Here is a 27,961-nt window from a genome sequence, read left to right as displayed (position 1 = left end):
TCTGTTTTAGCCAGAATGTATTATAATAGTTAACCCACTTTATCAGCTGTATGTTAAAGGAGCTTTTCTGGTTGTGTATGTTTTTCATTTCTTGAAGTTTTTATCATTAACATTTTAGCCATTTGTCACAAATATTTCCAAAGACAAATGACAAATAATTCTTCTTCAGATGAAGAGATTATTTCTTCTTGTCCCCAAAAAAGAATCTTTTTGGTTTTTCAACCTGTACAGAAATAAAGAAAAAATTAGATTAGTAACTAGTATGTCTATGTTTTTCTCACATTATTGTACTTTATCCAATATTATCCTACTGAGTCTCCCTGTCTAACTAATTATGAGTGGTTTTAAAGAGGACCTTTCACCAAGTTTTTCTATTTCACCAGAAAAAAAGTTTTTGAAGCTGCAGATTATTTATTATGAGGATCTACAAATCATGGTTTAGTGAGTTTGTTTATGGATAAGTGTTATTATGAGTGTTTTATCTTTTTTTTTCTTTTAACTTTTTTGTATGAAGCAATGATTGTTACAGGAGAAAATTCTGGTGAAAAACTTGAAAAGAATCAGGGAATGCGAGTCTTTTCAGATTTCACGTATGGACGAAGGACAAAATATGACATGTGACAACTTTTTTACAGCATACCAACTGGGGCAGCTGATGCTAAAACGCAAACTTACCATGCTGGGCACTGTAAGAAAAAGCAAGCCCGAACTGTCCAAGGTATCCTAGGTAAAAGATGTTCATAGTTCAACTATTTAGTTTACTGGAGATACAACAGTGGTTTCTTACATTCCCAAAAAAAATAAACCGGTTATTCTGATGAGCACTATGCACCATGACAATGCAGTAAGTAGTCGAGATGACAAAAAGCCGCAGATATTAGATTATAATTCCACCAAAATAAACCCTGATGGGAACGCCAAGAAACTGCATAAACAAAGACTCTTTCTGGAAGAATTAGGAAAGTCACTTGTTATGCCATTTTAGGAAGAAAAGTAAAACCCCGAAGTGAAGAAGCCGCAGCCATAGTAAACCGTATCCAGCAGCATGCTCAACAACGTGAACCCACAGCCTCCACCAGCACTGGAAAAAGGCTGCGCTCAGGCAACTTGTAATCCCTCTGCAGTAAGATCAGACCATTGTGTACTTACATCTGACACAGGAGTCCGTTCTCCTGAGATGTAATGACACCATGCTCTGATTTCTTCGTTTTCTGCTGTGTTGCGTCTTGCTTATGATTGGTCAGCATCATACAGGGAGAAGTACATGTCCGCAGTGAAAACTGATAACATTCACAAAAGTTTAGTCATTACATGCAAAATACTTTGAATGCTAATATCTCCATAACGGAGAGGTGAAATTAGAAAAAAAACTACATTTTCTTCAGCTCTGTATCCGCTATTACATCATGTTTCAGGCTTAACATGATAAGTTTGGTGAAAGTTCCTCTTTAATGATTAAATGATTAAATGAAAATCTATTTTATTCTTTTGAGGTCTCCTTATCCTGTTGTACTGTAGGGCATTTCTGATTTTAAAGGGGTTGTTTACTATTGGGACAATCCCTTCTTGATCAAAATGTTTGGCCCCCAAAAAATAATAAAGCTTATACTCACCTCTCGTGCCGGTGCCATTCCCTTGGTGTTGGCACTCACTCTCCTGGGGCTTATGGGTTGTTGTTGTGACACGGGATGCCGCTGAGCAATCAGCTCTGACATCACTGTCTCCGCCTTCGGACAAATCAAACACAAAGAGGAAGTCCGGGCTGCTGCTGATCCCGGACTTTCTCTTCCTGCTCAATTTGACAGGAGGCGAGGATAGTGACGTCAGCACTGATTGAGCACCAGCGTCACATGTAACAACAACAGCATCGGAGCCCCGTGGAGAGCGAGTGCCGAAACCGTGGGAATGGTGCCGGCACAGGAGGTGAGTATAAGCTTTATTTTTTTATGGCGGCCAAGCGAGGGGTATGAGAGGAAGTTAACCAAGTAGTGACATCTTTAAGGCTAAACTATATTGTGACTGCGCTCAACAGACAGTGATCCAGTCACCATATGAGCTTAACAAATAATTTATCTAATCTAAAGATACATGGCACTGTAAGGTATACAGCAGTTTGGACAACATCGGTCAAGCTTCCCATGTATACTAAACTGATGTTATAAGCATAACATGTCATTTTTACATTTTTAGGAAAAAAGTAGAATAGACATACCTTTGCCGCATTCTGTTTTCTTACAGCTAGCTGTGTGATATCTCTTGAAATCATTTCATATGCATTGTCTTGTGCAATGCTTGCATTGGCCACTTTCTTGTTAATTTCTCTAGAAGTAAATTCTTTTGATGTCCGAGTGGAAACATGATCAAATGTGTTTGTAGTGCACATAGAGAAATTTGATATCTTGTCCATTGCATGGTATTCATTCATGTAGTGGGGGTCTCTAAAGGGTATTTCTGCATAGGTTTCCTCAGCCTCACAGTTGGATAGAGCAGTAGGAAACAAAAATGAGCTATCAGGACTTTCGGGTCCAGCATGTAAGAATGAAGTTTTACTGTTAACTGTCTGAATAGATGTTGCAAACCTCATTTCCAAAACCTCACATTCATTTAAGCTTGAAATCAGTTTGGGTTTTCTTCTGTCTGCTGATAATTTTAGTGCTTCTTGATTTAAGGCCTGTGGTGAGCCATGTAAATGCGCTAGGGCTGAAGGCACGCTATGGTCTAATTTAACTTCAGAATAAAGCACATTTTGCGGATTGGTTTTCACCACATTCTTCTTATTGATTTGTCTTTCATTTACATGAGAGTAATGAACATCTTTGTTAGTATTTGGAGAATATGGATTTCCATTTGTCTCTTTTTTAGTCTTTGCATAGATTTGCTCATCAGCGTCGTCTTCATCTAGATAACAATTTCTCTCTGGCAATGGTGGCGCAGTGTCCTACAACAATTTAAACAATACACTTGCTGTTAGTTACAGTACTGGTTATAAAAAATAGTACTGGTTATAGAAAAAAAAATAAAAACATTTTTGCCAACTAACATTACTTTTGTTACAGAGATCAGTAAGTAAACTTTTTTATTTAATACTCCACACATTGCAAAGTTATGATTTTTTTTAATGTAAAGCATTATTTTATCATGTTCATGCTCCTTTACAAGCTCCTTTGAACTGCTACTCAGCAAGATACATCCATTTAATTTAGTCTTCAAACAGTTTGTGTATAAGATTTTTCATGTGCGAGCTTCTTTGCTCCCATCCCATACAGGGAAAATTTCATACACAGACTTTTTGAACGTAGTGTACAGATCTTGCTGAGCAGCAAATAAACAGAGCTTCTAAAGAAGCATTGAAACAGCACTACAGCATAGAGTTTGGGAGAGAAAGCAAGATAAGGTAATGAAGTATATTATAATAACTCATAGCTTTGCAATAATATAGTATTTGAAAATAATATAGTAAAACAATAGTAAGTTACTGTACATTAAATTATACATTTTACAACCAATACGTTTTTTTAGTCTTTTAGTAGAAATATGATATAATGGACGTTTAGTTTGCCATTAATCTTGTTTGTATGTGTTATCATTGAAAGGAATTGTCTCATGTTCATAAATAGTTAAAATGACTAAAACAAGCAATTTTGCAATTTGATTCGTATTAAAAGTCATATCCGTTCTCCATAGCTTCAATTCTATCCATAAAGAAAGCAGTCCCCAGTCAGGTCCGTCATCTGTTACTGGAATTATAGGGGGTTTATACTTTAGTGGTAACACAAAGGCTCTGAAAAAGTGAAATGGCTCATCACTCCCCAAAATAAATTCAGCAAATTCTTTACTACCAAATCTAAATGCCTTCCTCCCTTCTGAGCCCCAGTGTAACTAAACCACATATAGTGTCCACATGTTGGCATTTCTGCAGTGATGAGAGCCTGCCTAGTTTACGGGTGCGTGTCTCCAAATGCATGAGCTGGACATAATGTACAGGCACTACAATCTATGGGAACTACAATCTTTGGGCATTATAATGTACTGGGCACTACAATGTATAGGCACCTCAATGGCAGATTTGCAATTTTACTCAGCAACATCCACTACTGCCTATTTCTGGAAAACACCCATGGAGCCAAATCGTCACTACACCAGTAGATAAATTTTTGAAGGGTATAATTTCCAAAATGGGGTCACTGGGATTCTGCTCTTCTAGCACTTAGGGGCTGTGTATATGGAGTCTGCATAGTATTCTAGAAAAATCTGTGCTCCAGGAGGCAAATAGCGCTCCATCCCTCCCGAGTCTCACCATCTGGCTAATCAATACTGTACAGCCACATATGGGGTATTTCTACATTCATCAGAAATTCTGTGACACATCTTCTTGCCATTTTTACTCATTTCCTAGTGTGAAATTGTAAAATCTGGGGCTAAAACAAAATTTTAGTGGTAAAATTGTAATTATTATTTTTTCACTGCCCAATGGTAAAAAATACTGTGACGCACCCATTTTATCAATGTGATCACTTCACTCTTGGATGAATTAATTGAGAGGTGTAAATCTTAAAATGGGGTCTCTTCTGGGGTATTTCTGATGTTCTGGCTCCTCAGTGGCTCTTCCAGTGGCAAATGTGAACCATGACAATAAAATCTGCATTATAATATGGTGCTCCTTCCCTCCTGAGCTTTGCACTGTGCCTGAAAAGTATTTCCAGATTACATGTAGGGTATTGGCGCACTCAGGAGAAATTTCACAAGAAACTGTGTGGTCCATTTTTCCTGTTAGCCCTTATAAAAATTAAAAATTTGGGGCTAAAAACATTGTAGTGGTAAAAATGTAATTATTCTTTCTTTATCGCCCAATGGTATAAAATTCTATGAGGCACATGTTATGTCAATATGATCACTGCACCCCTAGATGAATTAATTGGGAGGTGTAGTTTGCAAAATGGAGTCATTTATGGGGGGTTCTGTTGTTCTGATACCTCAGGGGTTCTGCCAATGTGACATGTCACCCTCAAACCATTCCAGCAACATCTGAACTCCAGTATGGTGCCTTTTGCATTCCAGTGCAAAAGCACTGTGCCTCAAAAGTAGTTTTTGACCACACACGGGATATTAGCATACTCATGAGTAATGGTGTAACATATTGTACCATTCAATTTCTTATATTATCCCTTTTGAAAATTGAAAACTTGGCTAAAGTAAAATTTTAGTGGAAAAAAAATACCATTTATTCAGCCCAATGTTAAACAATTCTGTGAATCACCTGAGGCTTAAAATGCTCACTATACCCCTAGATGAATTCATCAAGAGGTGTAGTTTCCAAAATCGGGTTACTTCCAAAATTTGGCTCCATCAAGATGGTGCCGGCCGCACCTGCACAGTAGCAATATTCGGAATGCCGGCGCCTGCATGATGAATGTAATTTAAAAAAAAAAAACAATAAAATAAGCATTATTTAAACTAGGGGGTAGGTCACTGAAGAGCACCACAAAAAGACCCCCACAGGCCACCCCGGAGCACGAGAATCTCATTAAGGTTTTTGTTACGCTTGCCATGTTTTTTGCGGGCTTTTTTGTGGGCCGTATTGCTGTAATTTTCATGGTCTGCTGCAAAAACGGGCTACAAAAATCTTCTCGGATCGCCGTTTTTCTGGTTTGGAATAGGTCCATCTCGTGTCTCTGCAGGCCTTCGAAGTGATAAACAGGAAGTACATGGGAGTGTCCTAGTAAAAATACAGCATTCCGCAAATACGGTCTTCACAGTGTACTGCAAAATCAACACACTGGGCTTCTGTTGTTTTTGCGGCCCCATTGATTTCAATGGGGGCCATGTCCGTAAACCGTGAAAAATATTGAGCAGGCTCGATATTTTTTCACGACTGTAAATACGGCCCTCAAGGCCATATGGCGTAATGCGCTCCAACAAATTTTTACAGCACGTTTTTGCGGCCCCATAGAAATCTATTGGGGCCGCAAAAACGGCCTGCAAAAACATGGCAAGTGTAAAAGAAATCTAACTGAACACTGCAAATAAAAATTAAACAACAACCAAAGTATCATTTTAATCAGTATAACGACGCCAACCTGACAGTGTGGGTAGTTTACTGAGCACAATTCAGCTGACAGATTTCCTTTAAAGGTAAATAGAAGGTTGTCATTGGAATGTCTATGTGATTGTTATGATGATATATATGAAATGTACCTGTGTACTGTCCTCAGTTTGCTTCTTTTGTCCATTTGGGTTATTGCCACCATTGTTTTTAGGAAGTCCTGTTTTATGCTGAGAAACTGTTTTTTCTCTCATTGAATTTGATCCCTGAATGTTGTCGTACTTGTTATTTTCCGAAAACTGTAGAATAAATATTATAGATAATTTTATAAGATTGATAATTAAAATTGTTAACAAATGAACGTAAATAATATGAAAAGAAAATGTATGATCCTTAACCACAAATTACTGAGGAATAAAATCATACATAATGAATCTGTTTCTTTTGAAGTTGGCTTTCCCTAACACAAGACCATTGCTATTGAAAAACAAAAAACTAGTGATATTACTTATTATTATGTGATCCTGCAGGTCCTACCACTGAACCCTTCGTGAGCTTGACAACTAGGGCGTAACTGTTCTTGGGTGTAAGAGCAGCTGCTTCAGCTTTTACAAGACACAACAACACTTTTATATGTGTAGTGTCTGCAAATGAATAGCGTTTAGGTAAAGACAAAGCACTATGTCAAGTAAAAGTCAAAGGAGACTTCAAAGAAAAGATGGCCACGCATAATAGATGACCTTTCACAGAAACCACCCATTTTCGAAGAGCTAGGTGACAATCTGTGCTGTGGTGTCCAGTCCTGACTCTCCCAGATTAACAGATCTAAAATGAAAGAAGGGATGGTGGATTTCAAAATTTTTTTTGTCTTATCTCCTCACGTGGAGCTGTAAGAAGGACGTGAGAAATAGCTATCAGGCGACATCTATACTAATTATACAGCCAACTTAAAGATGCACTCCAGTCAAAGTTTTGATCCTCTTAATGTGTTGCAGTCATCATATTATTTACCATCCTGTACTTAGAATTGATTGTTTTGCCTTTCTACCCAGCTAATTTTTCTCTTTTCCATTAGGTCTATGATATCACATGATTAAAAACTGACAAACTAAATCCTTCTAAGCTCTGGTTAGAAACAGGAGGTCAGTTTTGCCTGTATGAGTCATGAGTCACTGCAAAAGTCCCTGGCAGGGGGAGGAGCGGAGGAGCTGGGACAGGAGTTGAATAGGAAAATGATTCATGCAGGGAAAATAGACTTCTTGTTTCTACATAAAGCAGAGAAAAGAGGAGAATTAGCTGGGTAGAAAGGCAAAATGATCAATTGTAAGTACACAGTGCTATATAATATGATGACTGCAATATATTAAGAGAATACAAATTTTGATGGGAGGAGTGCTTCTTTAGCTGAAAATACCATCTGTACTGAGTAGTAAGGAGGAAAGGGGTTTTATACTGTTTTTGATTCTAGCATACCTTAATAAAAAATTGTGACAGCTTCTCTCCAAAGGGCTCGATAGGTGTATTTTGGTAATATGATATCAGAGCAGGCAAACTTTCATGGGAATAACATTCTCCTGATACTACCAATTCTCCATCTGACAACTGGTTTATAACAAAATGTCGGCATCTGTCTCTCCCTCTGTACGACAAAAAAAAAAAAATCAACGTAATTAATTCTTAAAGTGTAAATCCTTATTTGCATATATTTCCCATATGAGTTCTTCCAGCTTGTCTATAACAATAGAATATTATCAATATGTTAGCATCCACTCTTATTAACAAATTTACTAGCCGATTTCTACTGATCAACTGAGAAACTCTTAAATGTCGGTGTGAAATAATTCAGAAAATGGATCAACATGTTAGCTCATATATGCAGGAAAAAATTATGGCAAAAAAATTCAAAATAAATAATTTTAAACATTAATTCCTTTGATGTTATTTTAAGTTGGACCAAGGAGGAGAAAAATAAAGCTCTGTCTACACTTGTATCAAAGTGTTAATTGTTACATTTTCCTGCAATGGAATGCTCTATTTTGGCTGTTTTTCTCTTCTTTCTAGAGAGGGCTCTGCTCACAAGAAATTATAATCTATGGGGAATGGGAATAACATAGGAAAAGGTAAGTCTTACTTGTTTAGTACCATCCTTTATAAAGCAACATAATACACTAAAGACGCAAAGTCCAGTTACTAGCCAGTGTATGTGTATGCACAGATATAACGGGCTATTAAGTCCATGGCTTTTGTGCCTCTGGGTGGGTTACTGTCGGATGAAGGGATTAGGTTTTGAGGAAAATTGTAGATTAGGAAATGTGATAGGCCACCCTAAAAAAAAATGATGGCAAGCTTTTTACTGTGGATGTTGAGAATGAACCTAAGTTTCTCGGGTACCACATTCTAGAGAACTGGTGCAGCTCCAGAGGTTTCTGATTACAGAGGATGTTAGTTTTAGATTTTTGGCGGAATGGGGAGTATGCCTTCGATATAGACAATAAAGGAAGAGATTTAGGTTGGCATAACCTACCAGAGAACATTGTGGGTGACAGTGATACATTTGAATTGTATTCTAGACCAGATTGGTAACCAATGCAATGACTGGCATAGGGTGGAGGCATCGGTGTCGGAGCTGGAGAAAAATTTAAGCTTGGCAGCTGTTATCATGAATTAGATTAAAGAAGAAAGAAGAGTTTGGAGAGTCGAAGACAAATTATTAGTTAGTTTTAATAGTCAAGAAAAAAAAAAAGATGACATTTTCTGTATTTTAAACATACAAAATAACCCTCAATGTAAACATACTAGTAGTGACTGAAACTGTACTGTATATAAAGGATGCGTAAACCACTAATGTGCTGAACTATACAAGGAAACAGTAAAAATGTCTCATATAAAAAGAAACATGTTTATTCATTTAAAATAGTAAAATGACAAAGTGTCCCACACAAAAACTGGGGACACAGACTGGAGAGAAAAAATTAATAGTGTAACATTTGTATATATAATAAATATCTGGGACCTAAGGCTATGTTCACACGCTGCGGGTTTTGCTGCGGACCCGCAGCTGTTTTGCAGCTGCGGGTCCGCATCCTTTTTCCATGTAGGTTACAGTACAATGTAACCTAATGGAAAACAAAACCCGCTGTGCCGACGATCCTTTTTTTCTGTGGAAAATCCGCACGGATTTTCTGCAGAAAAAAAGAAGGAGCATGTCACTTCTTGGTGCAGAATCGCAGCGATTCTGCACCCATAGAAATGCATTGAACCGCTAACTTCCCGCATGGGGCTGTGCCCACGTTGCGGGAAGTTAAGCGGATAATGTGCCGATGGTACCCGGGGTGGAGGAGAGGAGACTCTCCTCCAGGCCCTGGGAACCATATTTGGGTGTAAAAAAAAGAATTAAAATAAAAAATCATGCTATACTCACCTCTCAGCGCTGCCCGCGGCGTCCGGTCTCAGTTGCTGTGCGAGCAGGGCCTGCGATGACGTCGCGGTCACATGACCGTGATGACGCCGCGGTCACATGACCGTGACGTCACGAAGGTCCTTGTCGGCACAGCCGCTTGCAGCGCCGGGGAGATCGCGACGTCAGAGGGTGAGTATAGCCAATTTTTATTATTTTTTACATTACTATTGATGCTGCATATTGCTGCATATGCAGCATCAATAGTACAGCAGTAATCCCGCAGCGGAAACCGCGGAACAAACCGCGATAAATCTGCAGGGATAACCGCAGCGGGTTTGCCCTGCAGATTTATCAATTCCGCTGCGGGATTAACCCGCAGAGGAACCCGCAGCGTGTGAACGTGGCCTAAATAATCCCTTCATGACCTTAGATGTATCCATACGTCCTGGTTAGGAAGGACTTCCCAACCTTGCACATATGGATACACGCACAGGAGTTGTGCACACACGATCGCCGCCGGGTGTTCAGCCAATCTGATAGCTAACACCCAGTTCTCACTCACAGGAGCAATGCCCGCACCGCTCCTGGATGTTTAAGCCCCTAAATGAAGCCATCGATATCGATTGCAGGATTTAGAAGGTAAGGAGAGGGAGGTGGCATCTCAAGGCACTGATCGTTGCAGTGGTGACCCGACATCGTTATGACAACATCCAGGTTACAAGAGCTAATAAGCTTCCTAGACCATGCTCAGTGCATAGTCTCAGGGCCGGCTCCAGGTTTTTGAGGGCCCCGGGCGAAAGAGTCTCAGTGGCCCCCCCCCCCCCCTTTAACACATACCACGACTCATGATGCCCAGATACAGCAGAGAGATATAGGTATAGTACAATGCCAGATTTCACTTCTTACATGAGTGATAGCTATTGTAAATTCTGCAGTGTATATATACAGGACAGGAGGGGTGGTACTGTGCAGTGTATATATACAGGAGGAGTGGTACTGTGCGGTGTATATATACAGGACAGGAGGGGTGGTACTGTGCAGTGTGTATATACAGGACAGGAGGGGTGGTACTGTGCGGTGTATATATACAGGAGGAGTGGTACTGTGCAGTGTGTATATACAGTACAGGAGGAGCGGTACTGTGCAGTGTATATATACAGGACAGGAGGGGTGGTACTGTGCAGTGTGTATATACAGGACAGGAGGGGTGGTACTGTGCGGTGTATATATACAGGAGGAGTGGTACTGTGCAGTGTGTATATACAGTACAGGAGGAGCGGTACTGTGCAGTGTATATATACAGGAGGAGTGGTACTGTGCAGTGTATATATACAGGACAGGAGGAGTGGTAGTGTGCAGTGTGTATATACAGGACAGGAGGAGTGGTACTGTGCAGTGTATATATACAGGAGGAGTGGTACTGTGCAGTGTATATATACAGGACAGGAGGGGTGGTACTGTGCAGTGTGTATATACAGGACAGGAGGGGTGGTACTGTGCGGTGTATATATACAGGAGGAGTGGTACTGTGCAGTGTGTATATACAGTACAGGAGGAGCGGTACTGTGCAGTGTATATATACAGGAGGAGTGGTACTGTGCAGTGTATATATACAGGACAGGAGGAGTGGTACTGTGCAGTGTGTATATACAGGACAGGAGGAGTGGTACTGTGCAGTGTATATATACAGGAGGAGTGGTACTGTGCAGTGTATATATACAGGACAGGAGGGGTGGTACTGTGCAGTGTGTATATACAGGACAGGAGGGGTGGTACTGTGCAGTGTGTATATACAGGACAGGAGGGGTGGTACTGTGCGGTGTATATATACAGGAGGAGTGGTACTGTGCAGTGTGTATATACAGTACAGGAGGAGCGGTACTGTGCAGTGTATATATACAGGAGGAGTGGTACTGTGCAGTGTATATATACAGGACAGGAGGGGTGGTACTGTGCAGTGTGTATATACAGGACAGGAGGGGTGGTACTGTGCGGTGTATATATACAGGAGGAGTGGTACTGTGCAGTGTGTATATACAGTACAGGAGGAGCGGTACTGTGCAGTGTATATATACAGGAGGAGTGGTACTGTGCAGTGTATATATACAGGACAGGAGGAGTGGTACTGTGCAGTGTGTATATACAGGACAGGAGGGGTGGTACTGTGCGGTGTATATATACAGGAGGAGTGGTACTGTGCAGTGTGTATATACAGTACAGGAGGAGCGGTACTGTGCAGTGTATATATACAGGAGGAGTGGTACTGTGCGGTGTATATATACAGGAGGAGTGGTACTGTGCAGTGTATATATACAGGACAGGAGGGGTGGTACTGTGCGGTGTATATATACAGGAGGAGTGGTACTGTGCAGTGTGTATATACAGTACAGGAGAAGCGGTACTGTGCAGTGTATATATACAGGAGGAGTGGTACTGTGCAGTGTATATATACAGGGCAGGAGGAGCGGTACTGTGCAGTGTATATATACAGGAGGAGTGGTACTGTGCGGTGTATATATACAGGAGGAGTGGTACTGTGCAGTGTATATATACAGGGCAGGAGGAGCGGTACTGTGCAGTGTATATATACAGGACAGGAGGAGTGGTACTGTGCAGTGTATATATACAGGACAGGAGGAGTGGTACTGTGCAGTGTATATATACAGGAGGAGTGGTACTGTGCGGTGTATATATACAGGAGGAGTGGTACTGTGCAGTGTGTATATACAGTACAGGAGGAGCGGTACTGTGCAGTGTATATATACAGGAGTAGTGGTACTGTGCGGTGCATATATACAGGAGGAGTGGTACTGTGCAGTGTATATATACAGGACAGGAGGGGTGGTACTGTGCGGTGTATATATACAGGAGGAGTGGTACTGTGCAGTGTGTATATACAGTACAGGAGGAGCGGTACTGTGCAGTGTATATATACAGGAGGAGTGGTACTGTGCAGTGTATATATACAGGGCAGGAGGAGCGGTACTGTGCAGTGTATATATACAGCAGGAGTGGTACTGTGCGGTGTATATATACAGGAGGAGTGGTACTGTGCAGTGTATATATACAGGGCAGGAGGAGCGGTACTGTGCAGTGTATATATACAGGACAGGAGGAGTGGTACTGTGCAGTGTATATATACAGGACAGGAGGAGTGGTACTGTGCAGTGTATATATACAGGAGGAGTGGTACTGTGCGGTGTATATATACAGGACAGGAGGAGTGGTACTGTGCAGTGTGTATTTACAGGACAGGAGGGGTGGTACTGTGCGGTGTATATATACAGGAGGAGTGGTACTGTGCAGTGTGTATATACAGTACAGGAGGAGCGGTACTGTGCAGTGTATATATACAGGAGGAGTGGTACTGTGCGGTGTATATATACAGGAGGAGTGGTACTGTGCAGTGTATATATACAGGACAGGAGGGGTGGTACTGTGCGGTGTATATATACAGGAGGAGTGGTACTGTGCAGTGTGTATATACAGTACAGGAGGAGCGGTACTGTGCAGTGTATATATACAGGAGGAGTGGTACTGTGCAGTGTATATATACAGGGCAGGAGGAGCGGTACTGTGCAGTGTATATATACAGGAGGAGTGGTACTGTGCGGTGTATATATACAGGAGGAGTGGTACTGTGCAGTGTATATATACAGGGCAGGAGGAGCGGTACTGTGCAGTGTATATATACAGGAGGAGTGGTACTGTACAGTGTATATATACAGGAGGAGTGGTACTGTACAGTGTATATATACAGGACAGGAGGAGTGGTACTGTCTGTGTAGTGTATATATACAGGACAGGAGGAGCGGTACTGTGCAGTGTATATATACAGGACAGGAGGAGTGGTACTGTGCGGTGTATATATACAGGAGGAGTGGTACTGTGCGGTGTATATATACAGGAGGAGTGGTACTGTGCGGTGTATATATACAGGAGGAGTGGTACTGTGCAGTGTATATATACAGGACAGGAGGAGTGGTACTGTGCAGTGTATATACAGGAGGAGTGGTACTGTGCGGTGTATATATACAGGAGGAGTGGTACTGTGCAGTGTATATATACAGGAGGAGTGGTACTGTGCAGTGTATATATACAGGGCAGGAGGAGTGGTACTGTGCAGTGTATATATACAGGAGGAGTGGTACTGTACAGTGTATATATACAGGACAGGAGGAGTGGTACTGTCTGTGTAGTGTATATATACAGGACAGGAGGAGCGGTACTGTGCAGTGTATATATACAGGACAGGAGGAGTGGTACTGTGCAGTGTATATATACAGGAGGAGTGGTACTGTGGGGTGTATATATACAGGACAGGAGGAGTGGTACTGTGCGGTGTATATATACAGGAGGAGTGGTACTGTGCAGTGTATATATACAGGGCAGGAGGAGCGGTACTGTGCAGTGTATATATACAGCAGGAGTGGTACTGTACAGTGTATATATATACAGGACAGGAGGAGAGGTACTGTCTGTGTAGTGTATATATACAGGACAGGAGGAGCGGTACTGTGCAGTGTATATATACAGGACAGGAGGAGCGGTACTGTGCGGTGTATATATACAGGAGGAGTGGTACTGTGCGGTGTATATATACAGGAGGAGTGGTACTGTGCGGTGTATATATACAGGAGGAGTGGTACTGTGCGGTGTATATATACAGGAGGAGTGGTACTGTGCAGTGTATATATACAGGACAGGAGGAGTGGTACTGTGCAGTGTATATACAGGAGGAGTGGTACTGTGCGGTGTATATATACAGGAGGAGTGGTACTGTGCAGTGTATATATACAGGAGGAGTGGTACTGTGCAGTGTATATATACAGGAGGAGTGGTACTGTACAGTGTATATATACAGGACAGGAGGAGTGGTACTGTCTGTGTAGTGTATATATACAGGACAGGAGGAGCGGTACTGTGCAGTGTATATATACAGGACAGGAGGAGTGGTACTGTGCAGTGTATATATACAGGAGGAGTGGTACTGTGGGGTGTATATATACAGGACAGGAGGAGTGGTACTGTGCGGTGTATATATACAGGAGGAGTGGTACTGTGCAGTGTATATATACAGGGCAGGAGGAGCGGTACTGTGCAGTGTATATATACAGCAGGAGTGGTACTGTACAGTGTATATATATACAGGACAGGAGGAGAGGTACTGTCTGTGTAGTGTATATATACAGGACAGGAGGAGTGGTACTGTGCAGTGTATATATACAGGAGGAGCGGTACTGTGCAGTGTATATATACAGGAGGAGCGGTACTGTGCAGTGTATATATACAGGACAGGAGGAGTGGTACTGTGCGGTGTATATATACAGGAGGAGTGGTACTGTGCGGTGTATATATACAGGACAGGAGGAGTGGTACTGTACAGTGTATATATACAGGACAGAAGTGGCACTGTGCAGTGTATATATACAGGGGAGAGGTACTGTGCAGTGTATATATACAGGAGGAGAGGTACTGTGCAGTGTATATACTTCAACAGCCGCCCAGCCCAGGCCCCCAGCATGTGTCCTGTATATATATTATATACACTGTATCTATACAGGCTGTGCTGGGGGCCTAAGCTGGGCGGCTGCTGTAGTATATATATATATATATGTCAGCTGCAGCCGCCCAGCCCATGGCCGCCCCAGATCACCCACACTGTCAGAACATACAGCGATATAGCATTGCATTGCACTCACTCAGGTGCTGGTAGGAACTCCGTCTCCTCCGGAATCTGCCTGACTGTGCCTGATAAGTTCAGCACTGAGCAGAGAAGTGCTCTCTCCGCCCACAATGTCACGCTGGCTGTGTCCTTAACCCCTACCTGCCTGGCCCTGCACTGACAGTGAGAAGATGCTTGTGCCAGCTCAAATTGAAAGGGTAGAAAGGGTTAAAGCGGCCAGATGGATCTATGACTGTGTGAGTGGGCCCCCCTGTCTCGTCAGGGCCCCGGCACTTGCCCGGGTAAGCCGGGTGCTGACGCCGGCCCTGCATAGTCTAACAAGCTTCTCTCAATGCAGCGCTGACCGATAATAAAGCATGGCAATGCTAGTGCATTGCGATGCTTTATAACAGCGACCAGAGCTGTGAAAGTAAAAGTCCCATAGAGGGACTAAATAAAACAGTTAAAAAAGTACAAAAAAATTGTAAAAATGTGTTTAAAAAAATAAAAATATATTGTGCCCATAAAGAGAAATATATATAAAATAAAGCATATTTACAGTGGGTACGGAAAGTATTCAGACCCCTTTAAATTTTTCACTCTTTGTTTCATTGCAGCCATTTGGTAAATTCAAAAAAGTTCATTTGTTTTGACCTCATGATTCTCATTTGGTCTGACATGCACTCTGAGCTGTGAGGTCTTATAGACAGGTGTGCGTCTTTCCAAATCAAGTCCTATCAGTTTAATTAAACACAGCTGGACTCCAATGAAGGAATAGAACCATCTCAAGGAGAATCACAAGGAAATGGACAGCAAGTGACTTAAATATGAGTGTCTGAGCAAAGGGTCTGAATACTTATGACCATGTGATATTTCAGTTTTTCTTTTTTATTACATTTGCAAACATTTCTACATTTCTGTTTTTTTCTGTCAAGATGGGGTGCAGAGTGTACACTAATGTGAAAAAAATGAACCTTTTTGAATTTATCTAATGGCTACAATGAAAAAGAGTGAAAAATTTAAAGGAGTCTGAATACTTTCCGTATGTACCCACTGTATATATATATATATATATATATATATATATATATATATATATATACAGTACAGACCAAAAGTTTGGACACACCTTCTCAAATAAAGATTTTTCTGTATTTTCATGACTATGGATATTGTACATTCACACTGAAGGCAAGAGAATGCCAAGAGTGTGCAAAGCAGTCATCAAAGCAAAAGGTGGCTACCTCGAAGAACCTAGAATATAAGACATAATTTCAGTTGTTTCACACTTTTTTGTTAAGTATATAATTCCACATGTGTTAATTCATAGTTTTGATGCCTTCAGTGTGAATGTACAATTTTCATAGTCATGAAAATACAGAAAAATCTTTAAATGAGAAGGTGTGTCCAAACTTTTGGTCTGTACTGTATATATATATATATATATATATATATATATATATATATATATATATATATATATATATATATATATATTATTGTATTAGTAGTCCTTCTCGGACTGTTAAGGTGGCCTCACCAGTGAGGCGCCAGCTAGAAGCGGAGACATAGATGGGGAAGCAGTTTTCAAATAAGTGATCATATGCTCATGACAGCCTGAGTGTCTCCTCTATCATTGATATTATCATTCTCCAAACCATTAGTAACTGAGAACAGAATTATATTAGGGTAATCCCAAGAGAGCAGGAAGTTTGCAAGAAAAAAAACAAGTAGGGAAAATTGCACATAAATGACATTAAATATAACATCAATTTCAAATGTGTTAAAGTTGGAGCATTTACTGAAATGCTTTCCAAGGATTTAGCAAGAAAAACATATCTTTGTTCTGTGTTAGCTGGTAGATAAAAAAAATAATGATATAGCTCAAAGGATAGGACAACACAAATGAGAGACATACAGTGAGTCTATTGAAAAAAATCGGTTATAGGGGCGGTTCTCCCAGGAAAGATGGCCAGTATGTATAATACATAGTGGAAATGAAAGTCTGTAACATGATATCTGGTCTGGATAAGTGGATGGTTTTCTCAAACAGGTTATCTTTTAACCCCTTAGTGACAGAGCCAATTTGGTGCTTAATGACCAAGCCAATTTTTACAATTCTGACCACTGTCACTTTATGAAGTTATAGCTCTGGAACGCTTCAACGTATCCCACTGATTCTGAAACTGTTTTTTCGTGACATACTGTACTTCATGTTAGTGGTAACATTTATTTCTGAGGAATAAGTACCCTTAACTGCCGCCATTAAAAGGCGTATCGGCGGTCATAAGGGGTTAAAGAGATTTAAAGGGGTTATCCAGGACTATTACATTTTTCCACTATGGGCTGAAGAACTAACAGCGTTGTCAACAGAGCAACAGCTTCTCATCTGTTGAGGAGACATAACTGCCAATGTCATGCTGATTGACAGCTGACTCCTTGCTCCTTAGGCTTCTTTCACACTTCAGTTGTTTGGCGTCAGTCTGCTCCGACATAGTGACGGATCGACGGATCCGTCACAATTGTTGAGAATACGGATCTGTTTTTTTGACTTGGGGGTTGTCTGGGAAAAGTATCTACGTTTTGGAACATGCTCAATTGAAAAAGCGGATTGGGGCGACGGATCCGCCAAATGACGGATTGCAACGGATCCGTCGCCCATATGCGGCCATTCTAGGCAATGGCGGATGCGACGGATTCGTCGCGAACCGCCATTTCGGCGCAGACAAAAAACGCTATAATGTCCGTCAATGTCTAGATGACGTCCGCCAAATCTCGACGTATCCGTCACATGGCGGATGGAACGACCATCCGCCACAATCCATCGCTAATGTAAGTCTATGGGAAAATAGCGGATCCGCCAAAAAAAATGGCGGATCCGCTATTTGATGAAAATAGCGGATTCAAACTGACGCCAAAAGACTGAAGTGTGAAAGAGGCCTTAACTGCGTGGAGTCGGTTGTCAATCAGCATGATGTCAGCAGTCATGCCCCATTGACAGAGGAGCCTGGAAGACTAGCTGAATCACTAGCAGGAGACCACCTTGACACTGGTTGACGGGCAGACGTAACTTGGCCAAATTGTGTGCACAGTGTCTCTTTTTTTCTTCTAGTATTCAGAATCAGAATAGCTATTCATATTTCATATATTTCATATTGACATGCTTTAGCACGATAGAGTGCAACTTTTTTGTATATTGTACATGGAGCTAGTTGCTCCTAAGTTAGCACACTAGCTTGGATGTGTCAGTCAGTTTTTTGCTATTTCTATGTTAGGTTTTATACCCATAGTTAAAAATAAAATAAGGTGATCCTAGACAACCCCCTTTAACTGTACAGTACCAATAAATTATTACGCCATTATCCTGCTCATATCTATTTATCTTGTGAATATTGCATTGACCAACATTGATGGAGTACGTTCTAACCATTTTTTAATGTTTTTCATATTAAACTCACTTGTATGACAGAATGTATCCAAATGTTCTCTGGCTTAATCTGATAATGAAGTGTCCCAGCTCCTTGTTTTTCAGAAGTTCTTCACAGTCTCTGAAATGAAATTCAGTGTGTTCACACTAATTAATTTCAAACATATTCGTATAATACATTTAGTTATTCAATATAAAAATGTACATTCATAGAATAGAACACCGTGTTGTGTGTTGTCAAAAATACGCACACCATGAAATTATCATAAACAATAAAACGTAATAATTACAAAAATACAATATGAAATAAGTAGATGACTCCCTTTGTCAGCCTGTCGGGTGCCTGTCATTGGACTCTGTCTGCCCTATACTTCAGCCAATCAGATCCCTCCAGGGGCAGGACCTGATTGGCTAACTCGAAGACTGACAAGAGAGATAAGGCACATGACTACTACAGTTTATCATCAACGTGATCAAAGGATTGCATGTCCAAGTCTCCATTTAGGACTAGTATGTACTTTGAAAGAAAAAAAAAAATAAAAATATGGTATAGCTGAAAACAAAAAAAAAACAACCCCCCCTGCAGAAAAACTTCACATATTTGGTATTGCCGCACTTGTAATGTGTCATATGTGTTCCCTATTGGTAACAATAGAACTACAGGTTGTTATGCAAAATAAGCCCTCAAACAGCTCGGCTGATGGAAAACTATGAAACTTATAGCTCTCAGAATATGATATCAAAACAATTTTTTTGTTCAAAGCGTATTAATTGCACAAAAGAATTAAAAAATAAATAAAACTATAGAAATTTGCTATTGCCATATTCTTACTTACCCTCAGAATAATATTAACACTTTATTTATGCAGCACGGTAAATATCAAAATATTTCAAACGCAAAAATAATAATTGGCAAAACTGTTGTTTTGTATATATTTCTTCCAATAAATAGTTAAAAAAGTTTGATAACAAGTCTATGAACCCCAAAATGATGCCACTGAGAAATACAATGCAACAAAATGGCACAAACGATTAATGGATTTGGCACAAATTAAACAACGGGCTTTCTTCAAACTGTTTTTGCAAGTTTTGCCACCAAAAGTCCAGAACAATTGTGCCAAAAGTGCTGGCGTACTTAAAAATACACCAGGGGGGACTGGAGTTAAGTTGCAATTGGTGAATCAGGCTAAACTCTGCCTACAAAGCAGAAAAAAAAGACAGTCGAGCACACAATGTCTGACTGGGGTGCCAAGGGCCCACCAGTAACCAGCTCCAGGGCCCCATTGTTTTTTGGGGTGGGCTTATTGTAACAGTACTGATAATTTGGTGTTAATGACATGAATACTTTATCCTGCAGGTCATTATGATTATGACAATACTTTTGCACAATAAAAATCACTATTTTTTAAAATAAATTGTTTGTGTCGCTAAACTCAAAACCCCATAACATTTTTACTTTTCTACGAAGTTGTATAGAGGCTCATTCAGACATTCGATTTTTCGACGTATCAGGAAAATGGACGATTATTCTGATCAGAGTGTTTCTCTACCTTCTCTCTGACAGTCCGGGAGTGTCGAACCACACTCAGATGTCATCCAAGTGCGGTGTCCAATTTTTTCATGGACATATTGATAGCATTGATAATTTTGATCCAACCGTCAGATCAAAATCACACATGTCTCTGGAACTCTCCATGGACCTCTCGGTCCGCAAACAATGACATGTGGATGGAATCATACACTATCATAGGTAAGAGTGCTATTCATGAAAAACATGAGTAGCGCTCACACGTGAAAGTAGGACGTGTAAATTAGCCCTAAGGGATACCTTTTTTCAGGATAACTTTTAACTTTATTTACCATTTTTGGATATTGAAGACTTTTTCAGCTCCAATTTTGCTTACACTTGGGAAACAAATTCAGCAAGAAATCAGTTTTTGATTTTTCTTTTTATATTTATTCAGCGTTCACTCTGAAGGATATATAATGTGTTTCTTTTAATGTATGGGTCATTATGGATGTGGCAATGGAAAAAATCTATGTAGGATTTTTTTTAATAATAAAACCTTTCCAACTGTAAAAATTTTGATTTTGCTGCTCACGCTCTATAGCTATTTGCCCTGATTGAGTGTGCTGGCCAATTTCTATCTGGAATATGCAAGGACTTTGCTAGAGCCTTAAAAGTTTCAGGGTATAGTCCCCAAAAGGAAGCAGTATCTTGGCATAGCACCCAGCTGGTCTGAGGTATCTAAGCAGACCAATGGTAGACAATCACAGTGCCACAGCATGACATCGGCAATGCCACCCTAATGGAGACATCTTCAGTGGCCACATAAAAAGAGCAGGTATTGTAAACCAAAACAGCAACCATAATGCCCCATAATAGTAAAATAAAGTACCCCAAAGCCTATAAGGGTATGTTCACACGATCCTGATTTCAATCCTTTTTTTTTCAGGACAAAAACCGCAGCTCTTGGCAGAAAACGCAGGTGCGTTTTTGGTGCGTTTTTGGCGCGTTTTTGATGCGGTTTTTAGTGCGGTTTTTTATGCAGTTTTCTCTGCAGATTGTCTGTGTTTGACACAAATAAAGCTTTAACTGCAGTGGGGGAAAAAAAAAAAAGAAATGATGTCATTTCCTTGTCCAACCCTTTTCTTCTTCCATCCTCCATTTTGGGACTAAACACCAAAATGAGTGGACGTGTTTTGAATGACAGCGCTCCGCAGAGTGCGGAGCGTAGGCCAGATCACAGCCCGCGGATCCAGCTCTATCCAGCTATGCGTCATGCGCCCCTATATTTAACATGGGGGCGCATGGACATGCGTCGCACTTGCGTTTTGCGCCGCATGCGTCACTGCAGCGCACGCATCCGGGCGCAGAGGACGCAGCAAGTTGCATTTTTGCTGCGTCCAAAATCAATCAAAAAAAGGACGCATGCGGCGCAAAACGCAGCGTTGTGCATGCGTTTTGCTGCGTTTTTGTTTGCGTTGTGTGTTGCGGCGCCGACGCTGCGGCGCACAACGCAAATGTGAACATAGCCTAAGTGCCACGTATTTAAGTGCCACGTATCACGTATTTCAGTGCCACGTATTTCAGTGCCACGTATCACGTATTTCAGTGCCACGTATTTCAGTGCCACGTATTTCAGTGCCACGTATTTAAGTGCCACGTATTTCAGTGCCACGTATTTCAGTGCCACGTATTTCAGTGCCACGTGCCACGTATTTAAGTGCCACGTGCCACGTATTTAAGTGCCACGTGCCACGTATTTAAGTGCCATGTATTTAAGTGCCACGTATTTCAGTGCCACGTATCACGTATTTCAGTGCCACGTGCCACGTATTTAAGTGCCACGTGCCACGTATTTAAGTGCCATGTATTTAAGTGCCACGTATTTCAGTGCCACGTATCACGTATTTCAGTGCCACGTATTTCAGTGCCACGTATCACGTATTTCAGTGCCACGTGCCACGTATTTAAGTGCCACGTGCCACGTATTTAAGTGCCATGTATTTAAGTGCCACGTATTTCAGTGCCACGTATCACGTATTTCAGTGCCACGTGCCACGTATTTCAGTGCCACGTGCCACGTATTTTAGTGCCATGTATTTAAGTGCCACGTATTTCAGTGCCACGTATCACGTATTTAAGTGCCACGTGCCACGTATTTAAGTGCCACGTATTTCAGTGCCACGTATCACGTATTTCAGTGCCACGTGCCACATATTTAAGTGACACGTATCACGTATTTAAGTGACACGTATCACGTATAAGTGTCACGTATTTAATTGACACGTATTTAAGTGCCACGTATCCCACGAAGATTTTCCATGGAGAACAGACACATCCAGAGACATGTCTGCTCTCCACGGCTGCAGCAACACACTGACAGGAGCCATAGTTCCTGTCGGTGTGTCACTGCGCATGCGCGAGCGAGTTTACCGGCGGTCATTGACCCCGGCACTCTCGCTTAACGGCAGTGCTGCGTGGGAAAGTTCAACGCAGCTGTACTGCTGTTAACCGAGACGCCGGAGTCATTGAACTCCGGAACAGTACGCGATACACTGCTAGGAGCTTCGCTCCTGGCAGTGTATCGCCGGAGAGCAGGGGATCGGCGTGGGACACTCGTTTTATGGATTCTGCGGACAGGGAGTATGAATTTGATTTTTTATTTTGTGATTTTTTCCTGGAGGATCGAGGGCTTCGCCTACAAGTGTGCTGTTGGTGAGTATATACTCTATGTTATGTGTTGTATGTACTGTGTGTCATGTATGTGTATTGTGTGTAGGTGTTTGGTGTAACTTTACAACTGTGCTAAGTCGCCGGACACAGGGACAACTCTCCCATCCTAATACCGGATGGGAGTCGTAGTCCCATACGGCGACTTAGCACAATGGTGGCACTAGCGTCGCATGGGGACACACACACACACACACACACACACACACACAGACACACACACACACACACACACACATACCAATTCAATCAAACGGCCGACACGACCCCCATGCGACGGTATGCCTCCATGTCTCTCCGCCCAAGCACTTCCGCCCACGCACTTCCGGCCGCTTCCCCGCACTTCCGGCTGCAGCGGTTCTGCACCACAAACCGCAATAAAACCCGCAGATATATTTTTGATCTGCGGGTTTTACTGCGGGTTTGACCTCACAATGGAGGTCTATGGGTGCAGAACCGCTGCAGTTTCGGGGAAAGAAGTGACATGCTCCTTCTTTTTTCCCGCACCGATTCATCGCGGCTTTTTAAGGGAAATTCAGGACCGTGTGCACAGTGGTTCCTGTTTTCCATAGGGGTACATTGTAATGTACCCTGCATGGAAAACAGCTGCGGAACCGCAGCGGCAAAACCGCTGCGGTTCTGCAGTAAAAAACGCACTGTGTGAACATGGCCTAAGGGAATATGATACCTAATCTGCGAGTGCCCTCATTGCTCAGGTCGACCTCCGCCTTTTCCCTTGCATTATATGATGTAGTGACTGAGTGACCCCAGGAATTTTAAGAGGAAATCTCTTTCTATTTGTTGTCTCTGGAATTTCCTCTGATATCACACGTTCACTTGACTAATTTTTTTGCCCTTTTTTAAGCAGTGACCAGTAAACATCAATGATCATCTGGAAGAGACTGTAGTAGATGATCATGCATTGTTGATTGTTGGGGACATTTGGGCACTTGTCTAGGATTAGAGCAGAGATCTTAGCTGTTCGGGTCAGTGGACATCAATAGGTATGTTGAATAAGTATTTAAGTGCATCAATATTAGTTTCTTTACATGTGCAAATTGCCTCTTCTGAGAAAAAGAGGACTTTACTCTATAGCGCCACCTATTGGAAGTAGCGATCCTACAAGTCACAATCAACCCTTTAACGAGTCGTGCAATATGACTTAGGATAAAAGCTAAATCAGTATCTCAATTCGCAGACACGGTGTTTCGGGCTATTGGCCCTCGTCAGTGCGAAGCATGAGAACTGATTTGGCTAGGTGAGAGGCTCTGGAGTGGGGTCTAAGGGGTAACGTTTCTCCTTATGGAGAGTGACATACCATCTCTGGCTTGTCAAGGTAAGGAGGCTTATTCGCCGTGCAATGCTCCTCTGGGAATTTAAATATGCAAATTGCCTCTTCTGAGAAAAAGAGGACTTTACTCTATAGCGCCACCTATTGGAAGTAGCGATCCTACAAGTCACAATCAACCCTTTAACGAGTCGTGCAATATGACTTAGGATAAAAGCCAAATCAGTATCTCAATTCGCAGACACGGTGTTTCGGGCTGTTGGCCCTCGTCAGTGCGAAGCATGAGAACTGATTTGGCTAGGTGAGAGGCTCTGGAGTGGGGTCTAAGGGGTAACGTTTCTCCTTATGGAGAGTGACATACCATCTCTGGCTTGTCAAGGTAAGGAGGCTTATTCGCCATGCAATGCTCCTCTGGGAATTTAAATATGCAAATTGCCTCTTCTGAGAAAAAGAGGACTTAACTCTATAGCGCCATCTGTTGGAAGTAACGATCCTACAAGTCACAATCAACCCTTTAACGAGTCGTGCAATATGACTTAGGATAAAAGCCAAATCAGTATCTCAATTCGCAGACACGGTGTTTCGGGCTATTGGCCCTCGTCAGTGCGAAGCATGAGAACTGATTTGGCTAGGTGAGAGGCTCTGGAGTGGGGTCTAAGGGGTAACGTTTCTCCTTATGGAGAGTGACATACCATCTCTGGCTTGTCAAGGTAAGGAGGCTTATTCGCCGTGCAATGCTCCTCTGGGAATTTAAATATGCAAATTGCCTCTTCTGAGAAAAAGAGGACTTTACTCTATAGCGCCACCTATTGGAAGTAGCGATCCTACAAGTCACAATCAACCCTTTAACGAGTCGTGCAATATGACTTAGGATAAAAGCCAAATCGTGACTTTCATCAGTAATGCAGATTACAGTAGTGAAAGATTAAGATCAAGTAGTGACCCTGTGGATTGGCCGCACATGCTGCAGAGCATTACCATTTTCTTTATCTTTCACTACTGCAATCCGCATTACTGATAAAAGTCATGTGTTAACCGAAACATCTCCATTTATATTTGGGATTGCTTGCACTTAATAAATAACATCAATACAGACTTTTGAGTGCCAAGTTTTATCTACGATTTTTTAGGGCATAGGATCCTACTTGAGCATCAAATGCAGAAGTGCTGTGTCCACATTTTTTTTATCCTAGAGTAAATGTTTTTTTTTTTTTTATAAAACATTATGGTTGAGTGAAACATGTGCAACATATTTTTTTATTTCTAACATATATATGGGTTATATAAATTGACATTGTGGGAGATTCATCAAAGTATTTAAGTCAGAAAAGTGGCTGAAAACAGTTTGAAAAGTTGCACATTTTTTAGCAACATGGAATTGCGTAAAAATTGTGCGACATTTGGCGTTTTTATGCCTCTTTGAAAGAGCTATGCCAAAATATGGGAGAAACCAGGGCAGGGCATGGCTACAGTTGCCCATCAAATTCAGCAGTGCTGGTGTTTCTTACACCAGAAATGTTACTCCAGTCCCTGGCAAGAAGCACGAAGGTGCACACCATGGAGAAGATGCATCTAATTCATAGGTGCTGTGCTTCTCTTAGGCGCTTCATACTCTGGTGAGCCCTTCATTAAGACTGGCAAGTACAATGAATCAGCTCCATTGAATTATCTTTAGTAATGCAGCCAAGAAGGATTTGATTTCTAGAAAAGCCTTGCTTCATAAAAGCATGTGTGTGTGTAAATATGTTTGATATGTCACCTATAAGTGCACAACATTTGGAAATAATTTTCAATGTAACCATGTAAATATAGTGAAATTGCAATAGTATGGTATATTCAAGCTTTTCATATCCAAGCAATAAACAGAGTTGTGCTCAAAAGTTTACATACCTTGGCAGGATTTTTGCTTTCTTGGCCTTTTTTCAGAGAATATGAATGATGATACCAAAACTTTTTCTCCACTCATGGTTAGTGGTTGGGTGAAGCCATTTATTGTCAAACTACTGTGTTTTCTCTTTTTAAATCATAATGACAACCCAAAACATCCAAATGACCCTGATCAAAAGTTTACATACCCTGGTGATTTTGGCCTGATAACATGCACAGACGTTGACACAAATTGATTTGAATAGTACTAAAGGTAACATCCTCACCTGTGACCTGTTGGCTTGTAATCAGTGTGTGTGCATAAAAGCTGAGTGAGTTTCTGGGATCCAGACAGGCTCTTGCATCTTTCATCCAGCCACTGACGTTTCTGGATTGTGAGTCATGGGGAAAACAAGAGGATTGTCAACGGATCTACGGGAAAAGGTAGTTGAACTGTATAAAACAGGAAAGAGATAGAAAAAGATATCCAAGGAATAGATAATGCCAGTAAGCAGCGTTCAAACTGTGATTAACAAATGGAAAATCAGGGGCTCTGTAAACCATGGTCAGGTAGGCCAACAAAAATGTCATCCACAACTGCCAGGAAAATTGTTCGTGATGCAAAGAAAAACCCACAAATAACATCAGCTGAAATACAGAATTCTCTGAAAACTAGCGGTGTGGCTGTTTCAAGATGCACAATAAGGAGGCACGTGAAGAAAAATGGACTGCATGGTCGATTCGCCAGAAGAAAGCCATTACTGCGCAAATGCCACAAAGTATCTCGCCTACAATACGCAAAACACCACAGAGACAGGCCTCAAAACTTCTGGAACAAGGTAATTTGGAGTGGTGAGACCAAAATTGACCTTTTTGGCCACAACCATAAATGTAACATTTGGAGAAAGGTCAACAAGGCCTATGATGAAAGGAACACCATTCCTTCTGTAAAGCACGGAGGTGAATCACTAATGTTTTGGGGATGTGTGAGCTACGAAGGCATAGGAAACTTGGTCAAAGTTGAAGGATGAATGCAGCACGTTATCTGCAAATACTGGAGGCAAATTTGCACTCATCAGCCCGGAAGCTGCGCATTGAACTTACTTGGACGTTCCAACATGACAACGATCCAAAACACAAGGCCAGACCTTCATTGGCTACAGCAGAACAAATGAAGGTTCTGGAGTGGCCATCTCAGTCTCCTGACCTCAATATCATTGAGCCACTCTGGGGACATCTCAAGTGCACAGTTCATGCTAGACAGCACAGGAATTTACAGGAACTGGAGGCTTTTTGCCAAGAAGAGTGGGCAGTTTTACCATCTGATAAAATAAAGAACCTCATCAACAACTACCAGAAAATAGTTCAAGCTATAATTGATGTTAGAGGGGGCAATACACGGTATTAAGAAATGGGGTATGCAAGCTTTTGATAAGGGTCATTTGGATGTTTTGGGTTGTAATAATTATTTAAAAAGAGAAAACACAGTAGTTTGACAATAAATGGCTTCATCCAACCACTAGCCATGAGTGGAGAAAACATTATATTCATCTAAGTTCATATTCTCTGTAAAAAGGCCAAGAGAGCAAAAATTCTGCTGGGGTATGTAACGTTTTTAGCACAACTGTACATACAGATTCATATACACATACTATAGATCTTAGTGTTCTCTCTCTTTGCATTTCTTTTTCATTTTTTTGGTGGGGTGGGGTTCATTTTGCCAATAATGCAATATTACCATTTGCATTTGTGTACTCACCTTCTTGACATTATGCCATGAAACCAGTCGGGAAGAGCATCATCTGAACCCTGCATCACTGGTAGTTCCATTGGAGTTCTTCCTAATGTCCCTTTCGAGTCATTTTTTGACATTCCCTGATGAGTTCCCTTTTCTGTGTAAGAATGCCAAGACCTGTAACGTGTCTTATATATACTCAAAACGAGGATAGATAATTTGCATATTTTCCTTCAATATCTAAATGGATCTATTGTTTTAGAAAGAGAGCATGAATCTATTCATAGACTAGCCTCCCTC

At 41.3% G+C, this 27,961-nt stretch overlaps 1 protein-coding gene across 1 annotated transcript; it reads right to left on the bottom strand.

Annotated features, from left to right (window-relative positions):
* Positions 1-27,717, bottom strand: LOC143775722 (uncharacterized). The gene is made up of 8 exons (XM_077264208.1): positions 27,686-27,717; positions 26,214-26,314; positions 18,567-18,656; positions 7,517-7,682; positions 6,196-6,342; positions 2,213-2,938; positions 1,150-1,280; positions 1-223 (listed from the first exon to the last, which is right to left on the bottom strand). The coding sequence occupies exons 5-8, from the start codon at positions 6,295-6,297 to the stop codon at positions 166-168; spliced, it is 1,017 nt and encodes a 338-aa protein (XP_077120323.1). The 5' UTR covers positions 6,298-6,342; positions 7,517-7,682; positions 18,567-18,656; positions 26,214-26,314; positions 27,686-27,717; the 3' UTR covers positions 1-165.
* Between the last annotated feature and the right edge of the window lie 244 nt (positions 27,718-27,961).

Source organism: Ranitomeya variabilis, chromosome 5 (genome assembly GCF_051348905.1).
Source record: "Ranitomeya variabilis isolate aRanVar5 chromosome 5, aRanVar5.hap1, whole genome shotgun sequence".
NCBI lineage: Eukaryota > Metazoa > Chordata > Amphibia > Anura > Dendrobatidae > Ranitomeya > Ranitomeya variabilis.
This window is presented reverse-complemented; position numbering and strand designations above follow the sequence as displayed.